General features: G+C 37.1%; 1 protein-coding gene across 12 annotated transcripts in view; it reads right to left on the bottom strand.

The window, feature by feature from the left end:
* The window catches only part of PRPF4B (pre-mRNA processing factor 4B), a 36,901-nt gene extending 19,359 nt beyond the window's left edge, over positions 1-17,542 (bottom strand). For all 12 annotated transcript variants that reach the window (XM_045551609.1, XM_045551607.1, XM_045551610.1 and 9 more), the window contains exons 1-5: positions 17,345-17,542; positions 8,231-9,427; positions 4,769-4,942; positions 1,544-1,699; positions 112-193 (exon numbers count right to left, since the gene is read on the bottom strand). In XM_045551609.1, the coding sequence (XP_045407565.1) occupies positions 112-193; positions 1,544-1,699; positions 4,769-4,942; positions 8,231-9,427; positions 17,345-17,385 (1,650 nt within the window). In that variant the 5' untranslated portion in view covers positions 17,386-17,542. The remainder of the gene's footprint in view (positions 1-111; positions 194-1,543; positions 1,700-4,768; positions 4,943-8,230; positions 9,428-17,344) is intronic.
* Between the last annotated feature and the right edge of the window lie 1,249 nt (positions 17,543-18,791).

Genomic DNA, 18,791 nt, shown 5'->3' with positions numbered 1-18,791 from the left:
TTGAACTATTACTAATGTCACTTCCTCGTTAAAGTAAAAAAAAAATCTTTATTTTACTTAGAATAGTGATTATTTAAGAGGATTGATAAAAATTTCACTAAAGTCACATACCTGAACAATCGCTTGCCTTTGGATTCTTCTCTGTTCTATTAGGGCTTCTTCATCTTCTTCTTCTACATCAAAGTCTTCAAGGCTTTAAAAAAAAAAGCGCAAACATCCTTACAGATTCTAAAACCAATAACTCTTATACATTTTAATATCAAAGACTAGGAAATGTAAGTATCATTAAGTTAGAGCAAAAGTCTCAAGCCTTATTACTCTCATTTCTAAACTGTTTCAGTTGCCTGGTTTGGAATCCGAGCAAGTAATTTAACCTTCCTTTGTCTCAGTTTTCTCCTCACCTATTCATGGTACCAAAATTAGGAACAAAAGAAAGATCTCTAAGTTTAAAAAAGACACTTTGGTTCTTCCATGACCTTAATAAAGTCATTTTACCTGTTTGGCCTCAGTTTTCTCATCTATAAAACGAGGGCTAGTACAGGTAAGTAAATTGCTACCTTTTCTGGATCACAGAAACCTCTGAAAACTCATGAAAACTCCTTCCCTATCAAAAATGCACATGCAAATGTCTGAAGGAGAAAGTGGCTCTCTACCCCAAAACATTGCCTCTGACCCTCCCCACTTATCCCTCAAAGACCTCCACAATCTTTATAATCCCTCCCAGTGCAACCTTTTCTATGATCCTATCTGCTGAACGTTCACTTAAGAAGCATAAGCAAACTGCACTACGACTATACCAGATCTATAGAGAACACCCTTCCCCTACTCAACTATTTTAATCTCCTACGTTTATTCAGGGTTTCTCAACCTTAGCACTACTGATTTTTTGACATGGATAGTTTTTGGGGAGTTTACCCTATATATTGCAGGATGCATTATCCCTGGCTTCTAGCCAAGAGATAACAACTAAAAATGTATCCACATATTGTCAAAATATCCCGAAGGAGGTAAATAACACCCTGTTGAGAAACACTGCTCTAGATGAGTCTTATTTATTTTTGAGATATTCCACGTAGACACAGACAACTAAGTCAGCATCTTAAAAATTTCCCCACTATTTTATTACACATTGAAATGTTTCTCCATTTTCATATTGTAATGGGACACCTGCCGCCAGGACTTCAATTTTAAAGTATGTACCATCTGACACAAAATGTAAAATCTAAACTTTGTATAGAAATTTCCCTCCCAAATCTGTTGGCCGGACTAACATATCTGGGTTCCTAATAAAAACAAAGGGAAGACTCACAAGAAAAGGATGACCCAAGAGTCACTCTAGCTGAAGCCGAAACCCCTAAATTCAGAAAACCACTACCTCTGCCACATAACCTACACAATATGCACAAAAGATTAACTTTTAAATTCAGGACCAAATTAATGGATTCACTTATGATATTCCAGTAGAAATTATTTAATGACTTTCAAGTCAAATAGGGCTTGTCTAAATGGCAAGAATGAAGTTACAGAAAAGTTCTATTCTTACTTATCATCAGATGAAGATTCTTGCTCAACTTTCATTCCTTCAGAAAGACTTCCTTTGAATTTATCTTCCTTTACTTTGCTTCTGCTCCTTCGTCTACGACCACCCCGTGATCGAGACCTCCTTCTCAAGCGAGATCTGCTCCTCCGACCTCTGTCCCTATTTAAAGGAAAAGACAGACATTTTTAAAAGACAGTCAATTAAAGTGGGGGAAGGCATGTATGTGAGAGGGTATGGGATATATGGGAACTCCTTCTGCTCAATTTTGCTGTGAATCTAAAACTCTTAAAGGTCATTTAAAAATTTTAAGTAAAATAATAATGTCCGAAAGATTGAGATAATCAGCTTTGCTAAAGATAACTAAAACATAGCTACAGTTCTTACTAAATTTTAAACTAAAATGCTTTCCATGAACATGCACTTAAATGTAAGCTCTATGGGAATCAATATCTACTCTTCTTTGTATTCTTCTAGCACCAAGGTACACAGAAAGATACTGGAGTCCAGGAAGAGACTGACTACAAAGGGACATGAGGGAACTGTGGGGTGATAGAAATGTTCTCTAGCAAGACTGCAGTGACTATGTGACTTATGTGTCTATCAAAATTCATACAATGTTACACCAAAAAGGGTGAGTTTTACTTTATGTAAGTGATACATAATTTTTAATGAACTCAACTTAATGAAACCTTACCAAAATGACAGTATAAAAACACTTAAAAAGAAAATCCTGAGGCAAAGAGAATTTTAAGAGCTATGACAGCATAGATATCAATGAAATCCTGAAATGTGCACATTGGATGGAAGAGTAGTAACAAATGAAATTGAGCTGAATAGTAGTCCAATAGGAACAGACAAGGTAAATCAGAAATAAGTCAGTGTATGTTACAACATCCCCAGAAACCTCAGGAATTGGAGACACCTCACCCTCTGAAAGACGGAGTGTGAGATGAAAGCTGAAAACAGAATTGCTTGATAGCCTTTAGAAACAGCCAGACTCTGTATGTTCCCCTCCCCAACTCAGTGGAAAATGCCAACCACTCCCTTCACATCCTAGCAGAACACTTACAATTTACTTTCTGGAAGTGTTGGTTGTTATAAAAACTGGTACCAGATGCTGGGAGACACTGTACCAAAAATAGAGGGATTAAGCGGACGTTTATGTTATGAAGGATCAGAACTCTACAGCCAGTTAGTTCTATATGCTCCCTCAACCAGAAAGGAGAGGATTCTCAGAAATTTACTAGTCCAAGAGAAAAATCTATAGTCACTGATATCAAAAAATCTCTACCTGAGTACCCTGAAGTGATGGCCACTAGTTGACAAGTTCTACACTGTCACAATTGAAAAAAGCTTCCATTCAGCTTTCTCAGTGCCTAACTATTAAATCTGAATAGGCAGAAGTGAAGGATCCAGCTGTTTGAAGAAAGTCTTCAAATGAAAAGGTGGATAAGCAGCAAAAGGCATCTGGGAAGAAAAAAGTACAGGGAAAAAACTATGAAGAACAAAAATCACACAAAATAAACTCAGTATCATCTGAGAAAGAAAGAATGCTATTTCCAGAAAACATGAGTGTTATTAAACAAATAAATTAAAATAATCAATGGAATGGTGAGAAGGCAGACTGAGAAAAATCACCTAGACTGAAAGTACAACAAAACGAGAAACATGAAAGATAAGTGAGGAGAAGTAAGTGAAACATAGAAGGTCTAACTTGGTGGGAGGATGGGGGAGGAAGCAATGGGGAAGAAGCAAAAAAAAGAAAAAGAGAGAGAAAAAAATTCCCAAAATAGAAGGCCATAATCTTACTGCTATAAAGGGCCTATCTAGTGGCCAGCAAAATAAATAGAAGAAAAAGAGCCATACACCAAGGCACATTACAGTAAAATTTCAGAACACAGGACATTTATTATAAAGAGGAAGGGAGGGGAAAAAAGCAAGTCCTTTAAAAAAGCCCAGGAAACAGAATAGGACCTCCTTAATAGCAATACTGGAAAATAGAACAAAACAACAATTTCAAAATTCTCAAGGAAAAATGATTTCAACCTAGGATTCTATTCCTTTCCACATCAGCAATGAGAATAAAAGGCATTTTTTAGAGATACAAGGTCCCCTAAAACGTTCTTTCCATGTGATTTCCTCAGAAAGCTATTGGAGATGCATTACCAAAACAAGGGAATAAAAAAACATGAAGACACTGGACACAGGAAATGGATTCACAATGTAAAAGAGAAACAAGGAAATACCAAGATGGCGAAAGGAAAGCAAACCCACAAGCATAACTATACAAGCAGCCTCTAGAAATCAGTTTGGAGCCAGCAGACAGGAGCCTCAGGAGGAAGATCCTCTCTTCCTCCCCTATTTGCTCAGCAATGACGATGCATATGATCATAACAACTATACTGACTCTGGAAAAATAAAGAATGTGATGAAATTAGGCAAAACAGAAACTTGGATGAGGGGTGGTATTAAAAAAAAGCCCTCATTGTCCAAAGTACTCTTAGACTATGCATTTCTATTTCTAGGAATGTAGTATACAAATTCTCAGAGACATGTAAAGATGGCTACAATATAAGCCTTTGGTATCTTTTAAAACTATATTCATGTATAACTTCAATTAAAAATGTTAAAAAACTGGCAAATAAATGTCCACTTATGTTTTAGGTTAAAATATCTAATGTATATGTGATTTTAAGAAATGATTTCCTGCTCTAAAAGCTTTTTTTGATTAACCAACGAACTACTAAAGTATATGTGCTTCAGATAAAATGGTTTCTCTGGTGAATTAAATAGGTTTTTGCCCAAGAGTTGTCAGGAAGTATTAATATATGGAATACAAGAACATTATAAAATTACAGGACACTGGGCTCCATATCTACTATCCCTACAATCTATCTTGCTAGCTTAAAAAACAAAAACAAAAACCCAAGCCTAGCTCATTTAGTACTTATCACTCATAAAAGAGACAAAAAAGTCCTACTTTTAAAAGATTAATTTAATTGCATTTTTAATGAGCAAGGATTTGTTTAAATTTGAAGGGAAAACTGTGTAAAATAAAAACCTATGGGTGTGGAATAGCACATGCCGGTAAAAAGAAAGTATGGAACTACAGCTACAATTTTTCAGAGAAAAATGTCTAAGAGAAAACCTACCAATTGAGCTTATTGAGCTTCAAAAACATTCAGAGTTTAATGAATTAAAAGGATATTATATGTAATTTATCTTTACCTTCTTCGAGGAGACCTGCTTCTTCTTCTTGGAGACCTGCTACGTCTGAGTGGGGAACGAGATCTCCTTCTAATGGGAGATCTGCTTCTTCTTCGGGTTGGAGACCACCTATTGATGGGGCTGGCATCTTTTGATCTTTCATGTCTACTGAGGATATCATCTCGAGGTCGTGTTCTTAAGGAGATCAAATGCAAATTAACAGAAAAATAAATCAAACTAAATGAATTATACATGTGAAGAACATTTACCTATACAAAAAGGCACACTAGCCTAAAGAAAGTAAACATCGATTAATGTGTTTTGCAACAAAAAAATTCAGATGACCACAATGACATTTTGGTGTCATGGTAAACACAATAAAAAGTCTTATTTCCTCTGATCTCATAATCTGAAGAATTATTGAAGGTTATTCATACTGTTAAAGACACTGTTTCTAATTTCAAATTCACAACTCAAATAAAACTTACCCAAGTACTAATACTCCATTTTCCTCAATACTAGGACTTTTTTTCTTTCACATTTTGACATTTCTGCAATTAAGAATCTCCTTTTTAACGTCAATTAAGTATAATAGCCTCTTACAATCAACATTAACCTCAGAACTAAGGAAATATCTGTCTCTCCTCCTCAAAATCAACTTTTCAACACCTGTTTCACAAGTATATTCCAATAAGATTTACTCATGTGTATTATAATAGGCCTATCTACAATTTAATTTTTTAAAATAGGTTTTGCATATTTCTTAGTGTTATTCCAGATTTAATAGAACTATTCAATCTGAAGTCAGATTGTAAATAGGTTTGTCTTCACAATTAAATAACATTGTAATATTTTCCCCATTTAACAAAACATAAAAATACCACCTGTCTTACATGTTTGAACGTGGTGTTCAGAACCTAAAAGAACCTTTCTCTAATCTAGCCAAAATGAGTAAAGGTAGACTTAGACTCAGACTTATAGTTATTTCTTGGCAAGGCCATTTGAGGAAATTCTTTTATTTATACACAATCTGCTCATACAAACACACTGTCTCAAAAGTAAAAATATAAATGGATGAGATAAAGTAAAAGAGTATAGAAGGAATGGAGTATTTGTTATATGCTCAAATGCAATGAAAATAAAAATGTTCAACCTTATTAGTGACCTGAGAAATTTAGATTAAAATAGTTTTTTTTCTTTAAATTAAAGAATAACAAAATGATACTACAAGGTGTCTTGGTAATAAGGATTTGGGGAAAAAGACAGTCCCACACAATCATGGAAGTAGAAACTGGTCTAACTTTTCTGGGTGGAAATTTGGCAGTAACTTTCCAAAATGTAAATGTACATACCTTGAAACTTTACAAATTCACTTTTATGAATCTATTCCATAAAGAAACCTTATGATAACCAATGAATATCTTTGCAAACAATAGTGTAAAACTGGAAGCAATCTAAATTTTCACGTTTCAACAAAAAATGATTAATTATGACATATCTACACTGAAATACCATGTTGCTACTATGAAGATTGAGAAAAAAAAATCTGTACGTACTGTCACAGAAGTGTTTCATGGCAAAAGCAAGCCATTCATTAAAATGAATAGCATAACTCTATTTGCGTTAAAAAAAAAACCCTTATATTCATATAATTGTATGCACACAGAAAAAAGGCTAGAAAGACATAAATTTCTTAAGACTAGTGGAGGGTTAGAGTGAGCAAATTTACAGATTTCTGCATTATCTGGATTTCTCTTTCATTGGTATGTGCCACTTCTGTAATTTAAAAAAATATTTTTGTTTCAGATACTCAGCTTTGGTACTTAATAAACTCCTCAGAATTTGTTCTTCAACCAAAAGCAAACTGAAAGACTACCAGGATAATTAAGAAACACTTTAGGGAACAGAATCAGTAAAACTAAACACTATCTTAATATAGAAAGCTAAAGGAAAAAGAGGGGTATTTCACTACATTGCCACTTAGAAATAAAGAAGAGTCTCTTAGAACAGAGCACTTTGCAAAGTTTATACCCATATATAGAAAATATTAATATAAATACAGTAAATGGTTAAGAATTCATGACATCCTTACATAGTATAAGGCAACATTCTTTTTTTTAAAGAGACGAGATCTTACTGTTGCCCACACTGGAGTAGAATAGCCCAAAAAAATCACAGCTCACTGTAGCCTTGAACTCCTGGGCTCAAGGGATTCTCCTGCCTCTCTCTCCTGAGTAGCCAGCCCTACAGGCACAGGCCACCTCACCCAACAAATTTTTCAACTTCTAAAGTAGTTTAGACTAGTCTAAACAACTCTCCCGAATAATTTAGTTCTATGATTCTAGGTAAATTATATAAGTTCTCTATTTCCACATTTATAAATTAGGTATGAAAGCCCCCCACCTCATGAGTTAAGATAATCACATGAGGATTTATGAGAAAAGAACTCTGATAGATTGAATGCATTATTCAAATGTGAATTATCATTATAATTGAATTGATTCAAAATAAAATAATTTCTTGCACTATTCTTCCTAAACTTAAGAGATACTTTTCTCAACAATGAGGTATGTATTTGTGATACAGTTTGGGATGTTTGGCCCCTCCAAATTTCATGTTGAAATATGATCCCCAGTGTTGGAGGCAGGACTGAGTAGGTGTTTGGGTCTTGGGGACAGATTCCTTATGAATGGGTTGGTGCCCTCCCAAGATAATGAGTGAGCTCTCACTTTATTAGAGCCAGTTGTCTAAAGAAGGTTGTTTAAAGAACCGTAGCACCACCTCCTCCCTCCCTTCCTCCTTCCACCATGTGACAGGCCTGCTCCCCCTTTGCCTTCTGCCTTGACTGGAAGCCCCCTGAAACACTTGGCAGAAATAGATGCTGACATAAAGCTTGTACAGTCTGCAAAAACATGAGCCAAATAAACCTCTTTTGTTCATAAATTACCCAGCCTCAGGTATTTCCTCTGTAACAATGCAAAATGAACTAACATAATTAGTAAGAAAAAAGTGTCCAAGTTTTAGTATATTTGGGGGGCCAAAAAAGTTGATATTAGTTTCATTTTATATTGTTAAAATTCAAAATCATGCAAATGCAAGAGAATAAACAGATCACAATCTTTAAACTGATTACTCCTCTCCTTTTTCAAAGTTAGGAGTTTAAGCCCATACTGTTCAATGAAGTAATTAATTCTCTCTGCACCACCCCCATGAAGATTTATCAACCAAATTACTTGGAATTAAAGGAGTTAGTAAATTAAATACTACATTAAATCATGAACAGGGGCGGGGGAGGGGAAGTGACTCTCATCAAGCATAGTATTTGTAAAATACCCCCAATCAAAATACTGACAAAAGTGTAAATAGTTAAATGGACTGGATTATGCTTAAAATTATTAAACTCAAGTCCACAAGTTCTAGTTTTCCCATTAAAATCTGGTGCATTAGTAACAAAAAAAAATTAACATTTTGTAAACAAGTTACCTTGGAGAAGAAAGTCGTCTCCTCTCTGGTTCTCTTCGTTTTCTTTCTAAGGATCGGCTCTTAGCCCTCCTACCAGGGGACACAGTTCGAGAGGGTGATTTGCTCTGCTTAGATCTTCTATCATTTACAAGTGGAGATCTACTTCTTCTCGATTTATCACGTTGTTTTGGAGACAAACTCCTTCTTTTAGGACTACGACCAGGTCTTCTACTGGGTGATCTATTTTCTTTTCCAGATGAAGCATCTTTAGAGGGAGATTTAATTGGTTTCTTTTCCTTATCAGTTTCAGACCGTTTTGATTTTCTCTCTTTGGACCGTGACCTTCTGTCTTTGGATTTACCTCTTAAGTCAACCGGAGATCTGGATTTTTTACCTCGATCCCGACTTCGTTCATTTATAATTGGGGATTTTTTCCTATCTTTTGACTTGCTTTTATCTTCAATTTTAACCTTATCATCATTAGGAGATCTGGCCTTCCCAATTTTCTCTTGAGATCGCCTTCTAAGGGTAGGGGATTTTGATTTTCTTGCTTGATCTTGAGACTTACTTCTTTTGGATGGACTTTTAGACTTTTTCCTCTCCTTTGACTTGCTCCTAGTTGTTTTTTCTTTAACTGCTTCAATACCTCCCTTACTTTTCTTTTTATCAGACCTATGTCTAGTCCGTTCTTTGGATCTGCTTTTACTTCGTTTTTTTGCAGTATTTTTATTGTCCACAAGTTCAAGTTTCCCCTTGGTACTTGAAGATCTAGTACTAGACCTATTTCCATTTCTTGTCTTCTCATGAATCTCCCCCTCTTCTTCAGAGCCAGACTCATAACCTTGTAAAATGAGCCCCATCCCAGACTGGACCTTTCCTTCCATTAACTCATTGTCAAGTTCAGCTTTAATCAAGGCTCGCTGTTTTTCTAAGTCTTCTAGCAAAGCTAAATCATCAAGTTTAGTTCTTTTTGCTGGAGACATACCTTCTTTATCAGAAGCATCAATAACTTCTTTCCTTTTGTGTTTCTTATGTTTATGCTTATGTTTATGTTTTTTATCCTTGTCCTCTTCTGAAGAATGTTTATGTTTCTTATGTTTACTTCTGTGTTTATGCTTCTTTTTTTTGTGACGACTGTGCTTGTTTTGAGATTGGTCTTCTGACACCTCTCCATTTTCTTCATTTATACTCTTCTCAGAATTATCAGCATCTTCCACCCTATGTATGTACCAAACACATTTTAAAATCACATCATTTAATCAAGTATTCAAAGAGTCATAAAATAATTGTAATGATGAAATACATCTCAATGTAATATATAAAGTTAATCACTAAAATTTTTTTCAGAAGAGCTTCATTTATTTCAAGGAAAGTGTACAGCAAGAACTAAGTTAGATGGTGATGTAACTTTAACGTGTTTTAATAGCTGAATTCACATATCAAAAGCATTATAGGAAATACATAACGGGGTGAGGTTAAAAAAATTATAGTACAGTAAAACCTTGTTAATGCTGATTTAGTTAAAATAGTCACTTAGTACCTTGATTTTTAAGCCAGCATTTCTCACACATACTTTAAAACAACCGAAAAACTCACCTTCTTTCTTTCTTTTCTTTTTTTTAAGAGACAGAATCTCGCTCTGTCACCCAGGCTGGAGTGGAGTGGCCCGATCATAGCTCACTGCAACCTCGAACTCCTGGGCTCAAGCGATCCTCCCACCCCAACCTCCTGGGGAGCTGGGACCACAGCCGCGCACTACCACAGCTGACTAATTTTCTAAAAAAAATTTTCTGTAGAGACAGGGTCTTGCTATGTTGCCCAGGCTGGTCGTAAACTCCTGAGCCTCAAATGATCCTCCCACTTCCGCCTCCCAAAGTGCTGGAATTACAGGCATGAGTCACCATACCCAGTTCCAATTTCTTTTTTCATAAAACATATCAATACTGACATATGCTGCGAGACTAATCTCCTTTACTTGAAATCCACTAAACTTGACGTCTCTAAAATAAACCTTGCAGGTCATCTGTTTTGAGCAGATTTCACCTTACATCTTAAAACAAAAAAAAATCTCTAGAGCCAATACTGAGCTATATCCTAAATAAGCACTCAATCAATGTGCACGGTAAATGATGTTGATGATGGTGACCATATAAACACATCCCCAAAGGTTAAAACTTCAAAGAGAACCAGCCAGGAGTTAGGACTCTTGGCCTGTAGACGGCATTAAGCAATCATGTAACATTAGGTTGATTCACATGGAAGGGCCTTTTGCAGGCCAATAGTCTTATATCAGCAATTTCATATGGTTCAAACCAGTAACTGTTCAGCAAGTTATTTAATATGACTTTCAAATGAGAAATTACTTTCCCCAAATATGTTAAGACTAATAGGTGCTATGCAAAATGTAATTAAGTAAACAGGGGGTTCTATGCCTAAGTGGAGTTATGCTGAGTAAGAGTCTATGACTCTAAACTACTTCATCAGCCCCTTGATGTTCAGTAATCCCAGGTTAAATAGCAGTTCAGAAACATTATTTAACTTTTCCCTTTAAAGTCACTCCATAATAAACCATCACATTCTAGAACATGAGTCCAAAGGTGACTTTAAATTACCCAAATTCAGACTTTCATACTATTTTTGGAGAAAGATATAAATTATTTCATCAGGCCTTCAAATTATATATGCCTATACATTTATTAAGTATAGTATTTGTTCCATATACTATAAATAACCCCTTGCAAACTAAAAAATCATAAAGCTATTTGTCAATCTCTTAAAATTTTCTAAAAACCACCAACCACATGTAGGCATTAAGCCAGGTGGCAGGAAAACAGAGATGTTGAAGACCAGTATAGGCCTTCCTCAAAAAAACTACAGTCCAGTGGAAAAGAAAGTCACGTGACATTACTACAAAACATTGGAGAAGTGCAATGATAAAGACATGAATAAGGGCATTATGGGTACACTGAAGGATCACCTAAACTCACTTTGAGAATAGTCAGGGCAGATGTTCTGTAGATCACAGAAAAAACCCTATTTGTTAAGCAGAGACTTTGGGGGAAGAGAAGAAATGTTAATTGAGAAAGAACATGGTTTAAAAAATAAAGCTTGGATAACAGTGTCCTAGAGAATGAGTAAGGAATTAACCAGAAGAGGAAAGGGGCATTTCAGGTAGAGAAAGCAGGTGACAAAAGACATAGTTTTATATAGCAAACTACAAGCAGATCAGTGTTGCCAGGGTATTAAATTTGCGAAAGACACTGGTCTAACAGAGGTTAAGATTCCAAGTGGACCAATTCCAGAAGATGATAAGATACAGTATGTGATTCTGGGAGTGAATGGTTGAGACAGAATTAGAGGATCATTGGAACTGCAAGATTAGGTTGCTGGTTAGGCTGTCTAAAATGACACCGGTATTTCTGAGGATTATGGCAGTAGATGGGGTATAGAGTCTGGGCCACCAAGTTTATTGAAGATGTCAGTCTTCAACAAACTTGGTGGGGGTGGGAGGAAAAATGGTGGTATGACTGAGAAGTTATTAGCTGACAATGAGGGGGAATGGAGAACACAAAGCCACCACATAACAATGTATTCAAAGAATTTTAATTCTGGGGAGTCAGATTGCCAGCCTCCATTTCTGGTACCATGCAGTACGGGGAAGGAAAAAGTATTGAAGAGAGATGCAGAGGAAGCTATGTCCTCCGGCAAAAGTCAGGCTTTAGTTTGGGCCAACTTCTCTCTAATGGAGTACGAGAAGATACAGGATAAATATAGTAGTGTTCTCTGGATCATTAATTTTTCTCAAAGACTTGGAAAAAGAAAGTGCCGCACCTTGCTATTAAAAAGCACCAACAGTGCTCTATTATGGAGGGGGAAAAATTACATAGATTTAAGTAAAAGATCCAAAGACATTTCAACTTTATTTCTAATACAGGCCATACTCTCATACAGGTAACTAACCCCCTTCCCCAGTAATCTCCCACTCCATAAGCCAGAAAGTGAGGTATGTCTTTTTTTCCTGAACCTTGACTTATATGGTAGAAAAGTTTGAGAAAAATTAGGACAATTCAGGTTATGAAGCTAGGTATGAAGAACCTTTCTAAAAACTGAGAATGATATAAGTTTTATATATAAAATTCTAGTCATTAAGCTAAAACTCAAACTACCTAACTGTCCTCAAAGAATAGTTGAAGGTTAAGCACTCTCCAGAGCCACACTACCCGGGTTCAAATCCTGATTCCATTACTTAACTAGTTGTGTGACTTTGGGAAGTTTAAGATGCCCGATTCTCAGGCATATCATTTACAAAATGGATAAAATAACAGTACCTACCTGAAAGGGTGTTGTGAAGCTTACATGGCTGAATAGACGCTAAATGCTTATGACAGTGCCTAGCACAGACCAAGTCCCCCCCCCCAATAAGTTGTTATTATTGTATGTATGCTGGATAAATATGTTTATTCACAACAATCCCGTGGAACTGACAGGGCTAATAAGAATGTTATTTTGAGGAATATTGTCAAGAGCAGCTGGAGTCAAACTACCTGGTTTAAATGCTGCCTTCAACACAACAAAGCTATTGTAACCTTAGAGAAGTTGCACCCCTCTGGCCTTAGTTTCCCCAACTGTAAAAACTGGGGAAATAAGGGAAATAACAGTACTGACAAATCATAGGTTTACCACCATAATTAGATGAGTTCATACTATAAAAGGCTCCCACACTAAGTGCTCAAAAAATGTAGTCTCTCCATATGACAGATGAGACTTTGAGGTTCAAGGAGGTTTAAGGGTTTAAGCCAGTGAGAAGGCTGGTATTACATTTCAAGTTAGTCAAAACCTCTTCCATTTGACTGAAGATGCTTTTAAAATGTTATGCTATGTAACTATTCTTCATGAAACTTGATTATTACTTCCTCCCTCATTCAGAGAAAAGCCAAAATCCTTTACAAGGCCCTATACTTACCTGCCCAACCTCCTCAACACTCTGAACCTATTACTCTGCCCCTCCACACTCACCTGCTCCAGCTATACCACCTTCCCCCACCACATCTTTTAAAATCTACCCATCTGCACACTGAACACACCACCTTCCTTGGACAGGTATACCCACATCTCACTTACTGTTTCTCCGGCTGGGAATGCTTTCCCCAGATACATGCACTGCTGGCTCCTTTGGCCTACCTTAGGTCTTTGCTCTAATGTCTCTTTCTCAGTCAAGTTTTCCTGGTCAATCCATTTTAATTACAACCCCCTCACCCCACCACACATATATTCTCGTGCTTAAAATTTTTCTCCATAGCAATTGCCAACACCTAATATAATTCTTCTTGTTTGTCTCTCCCTATTATACTGTAAGCACTATGACAGGAGAATTTTTATCTGTTTAGTTCATTGTTCTATCTCTAGGGCACAGAAGATTATTTAACCTATCATAGGCACTAAGTATTTTATGAGTCAATGAAATGATGTATGCAGAATAACATATAAAAGCTGCATTCATTAGACTAAGACTCGTTTCTACTACCTATTATAGACTTAGTGCTTGAAAGTTAAGATTTTGCTTTTGCTTAGTTGTATCTCAGCTCAGTTATATCTTTAGTGCTTTAAAGTACACACATAGTAGGCACATAACCTATTTGCTGAAGTCACAATACTCAAAATTAATTAAATTTAATTAACTCCCTTTCCAAAGAAAAATCTTCTTTATCTTTTCTAATGTTTTCTAACAATTTAAAAAAGTCTTAGGAGTTCCATTCAAAATTCTTAAGAGTTTACCTACACAGGAAGCAACTTCCTTCAAAAAATAAAAATAAAAATAATCTAGCTCCTAGAGCTTCTGGAAATCAGAAATACATCATGATGCCCAGTATTACTGTATAAGAGTCATTCCCATGAGTGACCAATTTCTATCATAATTTAATGAATATTATCTCAAGAAATAATGAGTAGGTTCTTAATAAAAATGCTACAAGCATCTTAGGGCCAACTAGGTTAACCTTAATAAACCTAGATTTTATTAAGAGTTCTCTTTCAGTGGGGCTAGGCATATAGCAGACCTTCACTGGCCTCAGTTGATCTCTCAAAGCAAATTTCATAGAAAATAACAACTGAAGTCTAATTAGCTAAATCAGGAAAACTTGAAACAGTGAGTCAACGGTATAAATTGTTACACACAATGAGCTTGTGCTAACACAGCTAAATTAGGTTCATTATCAACAACTTTCTTTTAAAGCTTCAGGAAAAGGTTTCTTGTCTTCTTAGATTGTTTATACTGATAATAAATATAGGCTATATAAATTCCATATCAATGTACACTGCAACATTTACATTTACAATTTAACATTACACATTTAGCAAGTGGATACGTATACCAACTTGGTCTACTACACATTTGTCATAAAAAATATTTACAGAGAATCTATTGAGTACTGGCTAACATCCTTCAGATCATATTATTTGGAAGCAAAGAGGAATCAGAAGTGCAGACAATATGGGTGCTTAACAGTATCTGTTCATTAGTGTTGTTTTACTCTTCAAACAATCTAGGTCTCGGGGCATTTGGCACAATGAAAATAAATCACGAACAACTTTAAAATAATATAGTGTACAATCACCAACCATTAGTATTATTTTAACCTCTTTCGCATACTTTTCCAAAGAATAGTCTTGATGAATTTATCTGGGAGACACTCAACTTATGCTTTGGAGACAGAAAGAACTGAGTAATTCAAAATTTGTGTATGAATGAGATACTTTTCAAGTTAGACAATTCTTAAAAAAATGTTTTTTAGCGGTAAGCTAAGTGAAAGTCACCGCTTCTTTACCATACTCTTTTTTTTTTTTGTAGGGAGACAAGGTTTTACTGTGTTTCTCAGGCTCAAGCTACAGGTGCATGTCACCACACCTGGCTTTAAAATACTTTCAATACAGAATTAATGTAGATGTAAAAATTATAGCAGGTTTAAAAGACTAACTCATCTTAACACAAACCTCCCCTCTGGCCACATCTTTTCCAAATCAGGTTTGGGAAATTAAGTTTTAACAAATTAGAGATGTCACATCAAAAAATGGTTCTTTCTGAGACAGTGTAAAGAAATAAAAATGACTTCAAACTTTAAAGGCAATTTAAAAAAAAGTTGCAATGTATAGTGGGAGGCCAGACAGCACAGTATAGTTAGAGCAGGGCTTTAGAATCAGACTGCCCAAGTTTAAATGTGTCTGCCACTTAGTGCAACCTTGGGCAAGTTACTTAATTTCTCTGTGCTTCAGTTTCATCATCTGTAAATAACGTCAAAATAACAGAATCTACCTCTAGAGGACTGTTATAAGAATTAAAGCCTTCTGGAAGCTTAAAAACTTTTTATATTTATCCTAAATTTTCTATTTTGAATAGATTCCATATAACTGTAAACTACTCATTATCCTCTAAAGAACTATTCTGCACACTATATTTTGGCACTCATTATGACCAGCATAGCATGCACAGTACTCGCTTTCACGTCAAACTTATTTTGTTAAATATTTTCAAATCAGTGAACATGGGACACATACAAATGAAATATTCCATTTACACTAAATGTTCTGTGGGGAGGGGAAAGGAAGTTAAACGTTATCTCAGTGTTATTTACACTACAGGGGCCTTATATATATTATTATTAAATCTAGTATTATTTGAATACAGTATGTGAATAAAATACGGCTGACCCACTCCTCAAAATGAATCTGAACCATCCCTAAAAATCAAATAAATGGACATAATACTACAGAACTTTTCAGATTAGTAGAATATTTAGCTGTATAGCATGAGATTTGTACCATGTTGGCGTACATACTGTAACTGCCACATAGTGAACTCGGGGAGAAACAATAAGAGGCTAAATCTAGCTTCAAACTTTAGAATCCATTTGTTCTCAACTAAATCAAACTGTGAAAATAATAAAGCAGCTTTGAAACGCCCTTAATGAAAAACTTGGTATAATTCTCTGCCTAGCTGAGCCAAGCAGATGAATGAGGAGCCCAGAACTGCATGCACAACAATGAAGTGTCAGGTTGTCTAGTGGCAAAGATTTTTCCTGTTTTTCAGTCACAAGTTGCTGGGAGACTATACCTCTTTCCTAAGATGGCTAGAAACAAATTAGATAGTGCAGATACAAAATATGGTTACTAGAGGAATACTGTTTTAAAATCCATTCTCTTTTGTACGGTCTTGTTTGAGTTTCCCTAGCATAAACATGAAAAACAAAATACTGCTTTCAGTTAAGCAACAGTTAACCCTTACAGCATATGCAAATATGTTTCCACTTGGCTGCATGGATTCCTACATTAGCTTAATTACAGACATACAGTGCTTTGGCAGTAGCTAGCAATTCCCACTACTTCTTCCACTAGTCCTCCTAAAGAAAGACTATAAACGCAGGCAAAAAATGCCAGGCCTCAAAACCAAGCACTCTTTCTTACTTTGCCTCAAGTTTGCAAGTTGGTAGATAAGCTGCCAATAGGCAGGGGCGAAAAAAAACCAAAAAGAAAAAAAAAAACGGGTGCTTGCTGGAGTGAAGAGTACCAGATGGAAAGGGTAGTATCCCAGTAGCCACAGACTGGCTCTGGGATGGTCCTAGAGTGTGACCCTAGCACCCGTTCACCTCTCTGCTTTCAGGTCCTAAAGCTGACTCTAGCAGCCGGACGACCGGGGATACTGCGTGACGAAGACTAGGCTTCAGGCTTGCCCCACCTGGCACCAATGACCCTCATGTCCCCAACACCGATACCGCTAAGTGCTGCGGCCAGGGAGCTCCGCCGGTCTCCGAGGGAGAGAAGGCGCGATTTCATTGCCGCGGCAGCCGCCACGCGCACTGGACCTGTAGAGGCCGCTCGCGCCTGCGCCTCCCGGGGCAACGACGCGCGGCAGGCCGCGGCCGCCTGCTCCCCAACTGCCGCGGCCTCTGCGAGAGCGAAGCTCCAAGGCCGCCCGCCCGCTGCCCGCGCCTCCCGCTCCACAACGTATCGAGCAGGGGAAGGCAAAGTTTGGCTCTTGCCCTTAGGCCGAAACTTTCCCGCCCGCCCGCGCAGGTCTCCGCCGTTTCCAACTCGGCAGTCCCCCGGGCTCCAGCCGGCAGCCCACTCACAGAGACTACTTACTCTGGCTGGTCCCGCAGCGACTGAGGCTCCGTGGCGGCCATCTTGAACTTCCTGACTCCTCAGCGGCGGCGGCGGAGGCTCCCGGGACGGCGGAAGCTGGTGGAAGTGAAGGAAGAAGGAAAAGAGCTGTCGCGCATGTGCCAACCGCGAAGGCAAAAGCGGAGCTCTGAGTCCGCGCTAAGAATCCGGATACAAAACCCTACATCCGGGGACGGGGCGCAGAGCGTCGTAAAGCAACTTCCGGCGCCATCGGGGCGGTGCCGGCTAAGGGTTACGGGCTGGTGACTTGGCTGGCTCAGAACGCGCTAGTTAATGCTAGAATCAGTGGATTTGTCCTGGAAACCTGCTGGGGAGGGGAGCAAAGGGAGTGGGCTGTCGGCATCGTGTGGGCACTTCCGAGAACTAGTTCGTTATGGCGACCAGATGTTGGGTAAAATTCTCTTAAACTAGGGAAACGACATGATTTTACTCCTGGACAGTGTTAGAGACACAGTAAATGCTTAACCACCTCACTAGATAGTTCAACTTAAGTGGCATTACGGGAAGGTGTGTAGAAGGGCATTTAAGGATATTGGAAAGTTAGGGCTGTACCTCGAACGTAAATGTCTTTTAATATGAAACTACTGTACATTTATTTGAAACCTTTGAACATCTTTTCAACTTTTCCATAGTCCAAGGATAACATGATTCAGGAATCGTTAGGTTCATTGTTTCTGTAAAGTGAACTTTTAAGTAATGTTTTTTTTGGCCAAGTTGCTTCATGAAATTTTGTTTTTCTATAATGACTCTACAGTAATGGGATTAAATGAAATATTGTAAGGCAAAACATTTACTGGCTCTTGGAGGGCTCTCAGTACCAAGGAGTTTCTTATATTCTGCTCAAAAAATATATATATATATACATATATATATATATTCACACACACACACATATCTTTCTCTGCACTCTGGAACCTAAAAGCAGGGTGAAACTGAGTTTGGGTTTGTCCTAGAAATACAGGCTCGGAATCTGTGGTCTCCTTATATAGCTCTTGATTTCCAGAGAAGAGTTTCAAATATTCTTACAAAATAGTCCCACATTGGCTGAATTCTAAACGTATTAAAATATTAAGCTTTTCTCCTTACAGACTCTATTAATAACATGGGATACTAAATTAATTCTTAGATAATAATTACTTTTTGTGGATAAACCCCAACCAATCCTCATCGTAGCATTTCTTTGTATGTTCCTTAAAGGTACTGTTTCTTAATGAAGGGTTTCTCCCCTTAACAATGAGATTCACGTATAACTCAGAATACTTCTTTCACAGGAAAAAGTTTTCAGAAACATGTCAAGAATGGTTTTTATTTTCAGCCATATATTTATGCACTAATGGTGTATAATTTTGGATTTGAGTTCTAACTGTTCCTACCTCAAGGTTCTCATCCCTAATGTATCTTTTCAAAC

The sequence above is a fragment of the Lemur catta genome, chromosome 5 (assembly GCF_020740605.2).
Source record: "Lemur catta isolate mLemCat1 chromosome 5, mLemCat1.pri, whole genome shotgun sequence".
Taxonomy (NCBI): domain Eukaryota; kingdom Metazoa; phylum Chordata; class Mammalia; order Primates; family Lemuridae; genus Lemur; species Lemur catta.
Note: the sequence above shows the minus strand (reverse complement) of the source record. Positions and strands in the feature narration are given on the sequence as shown.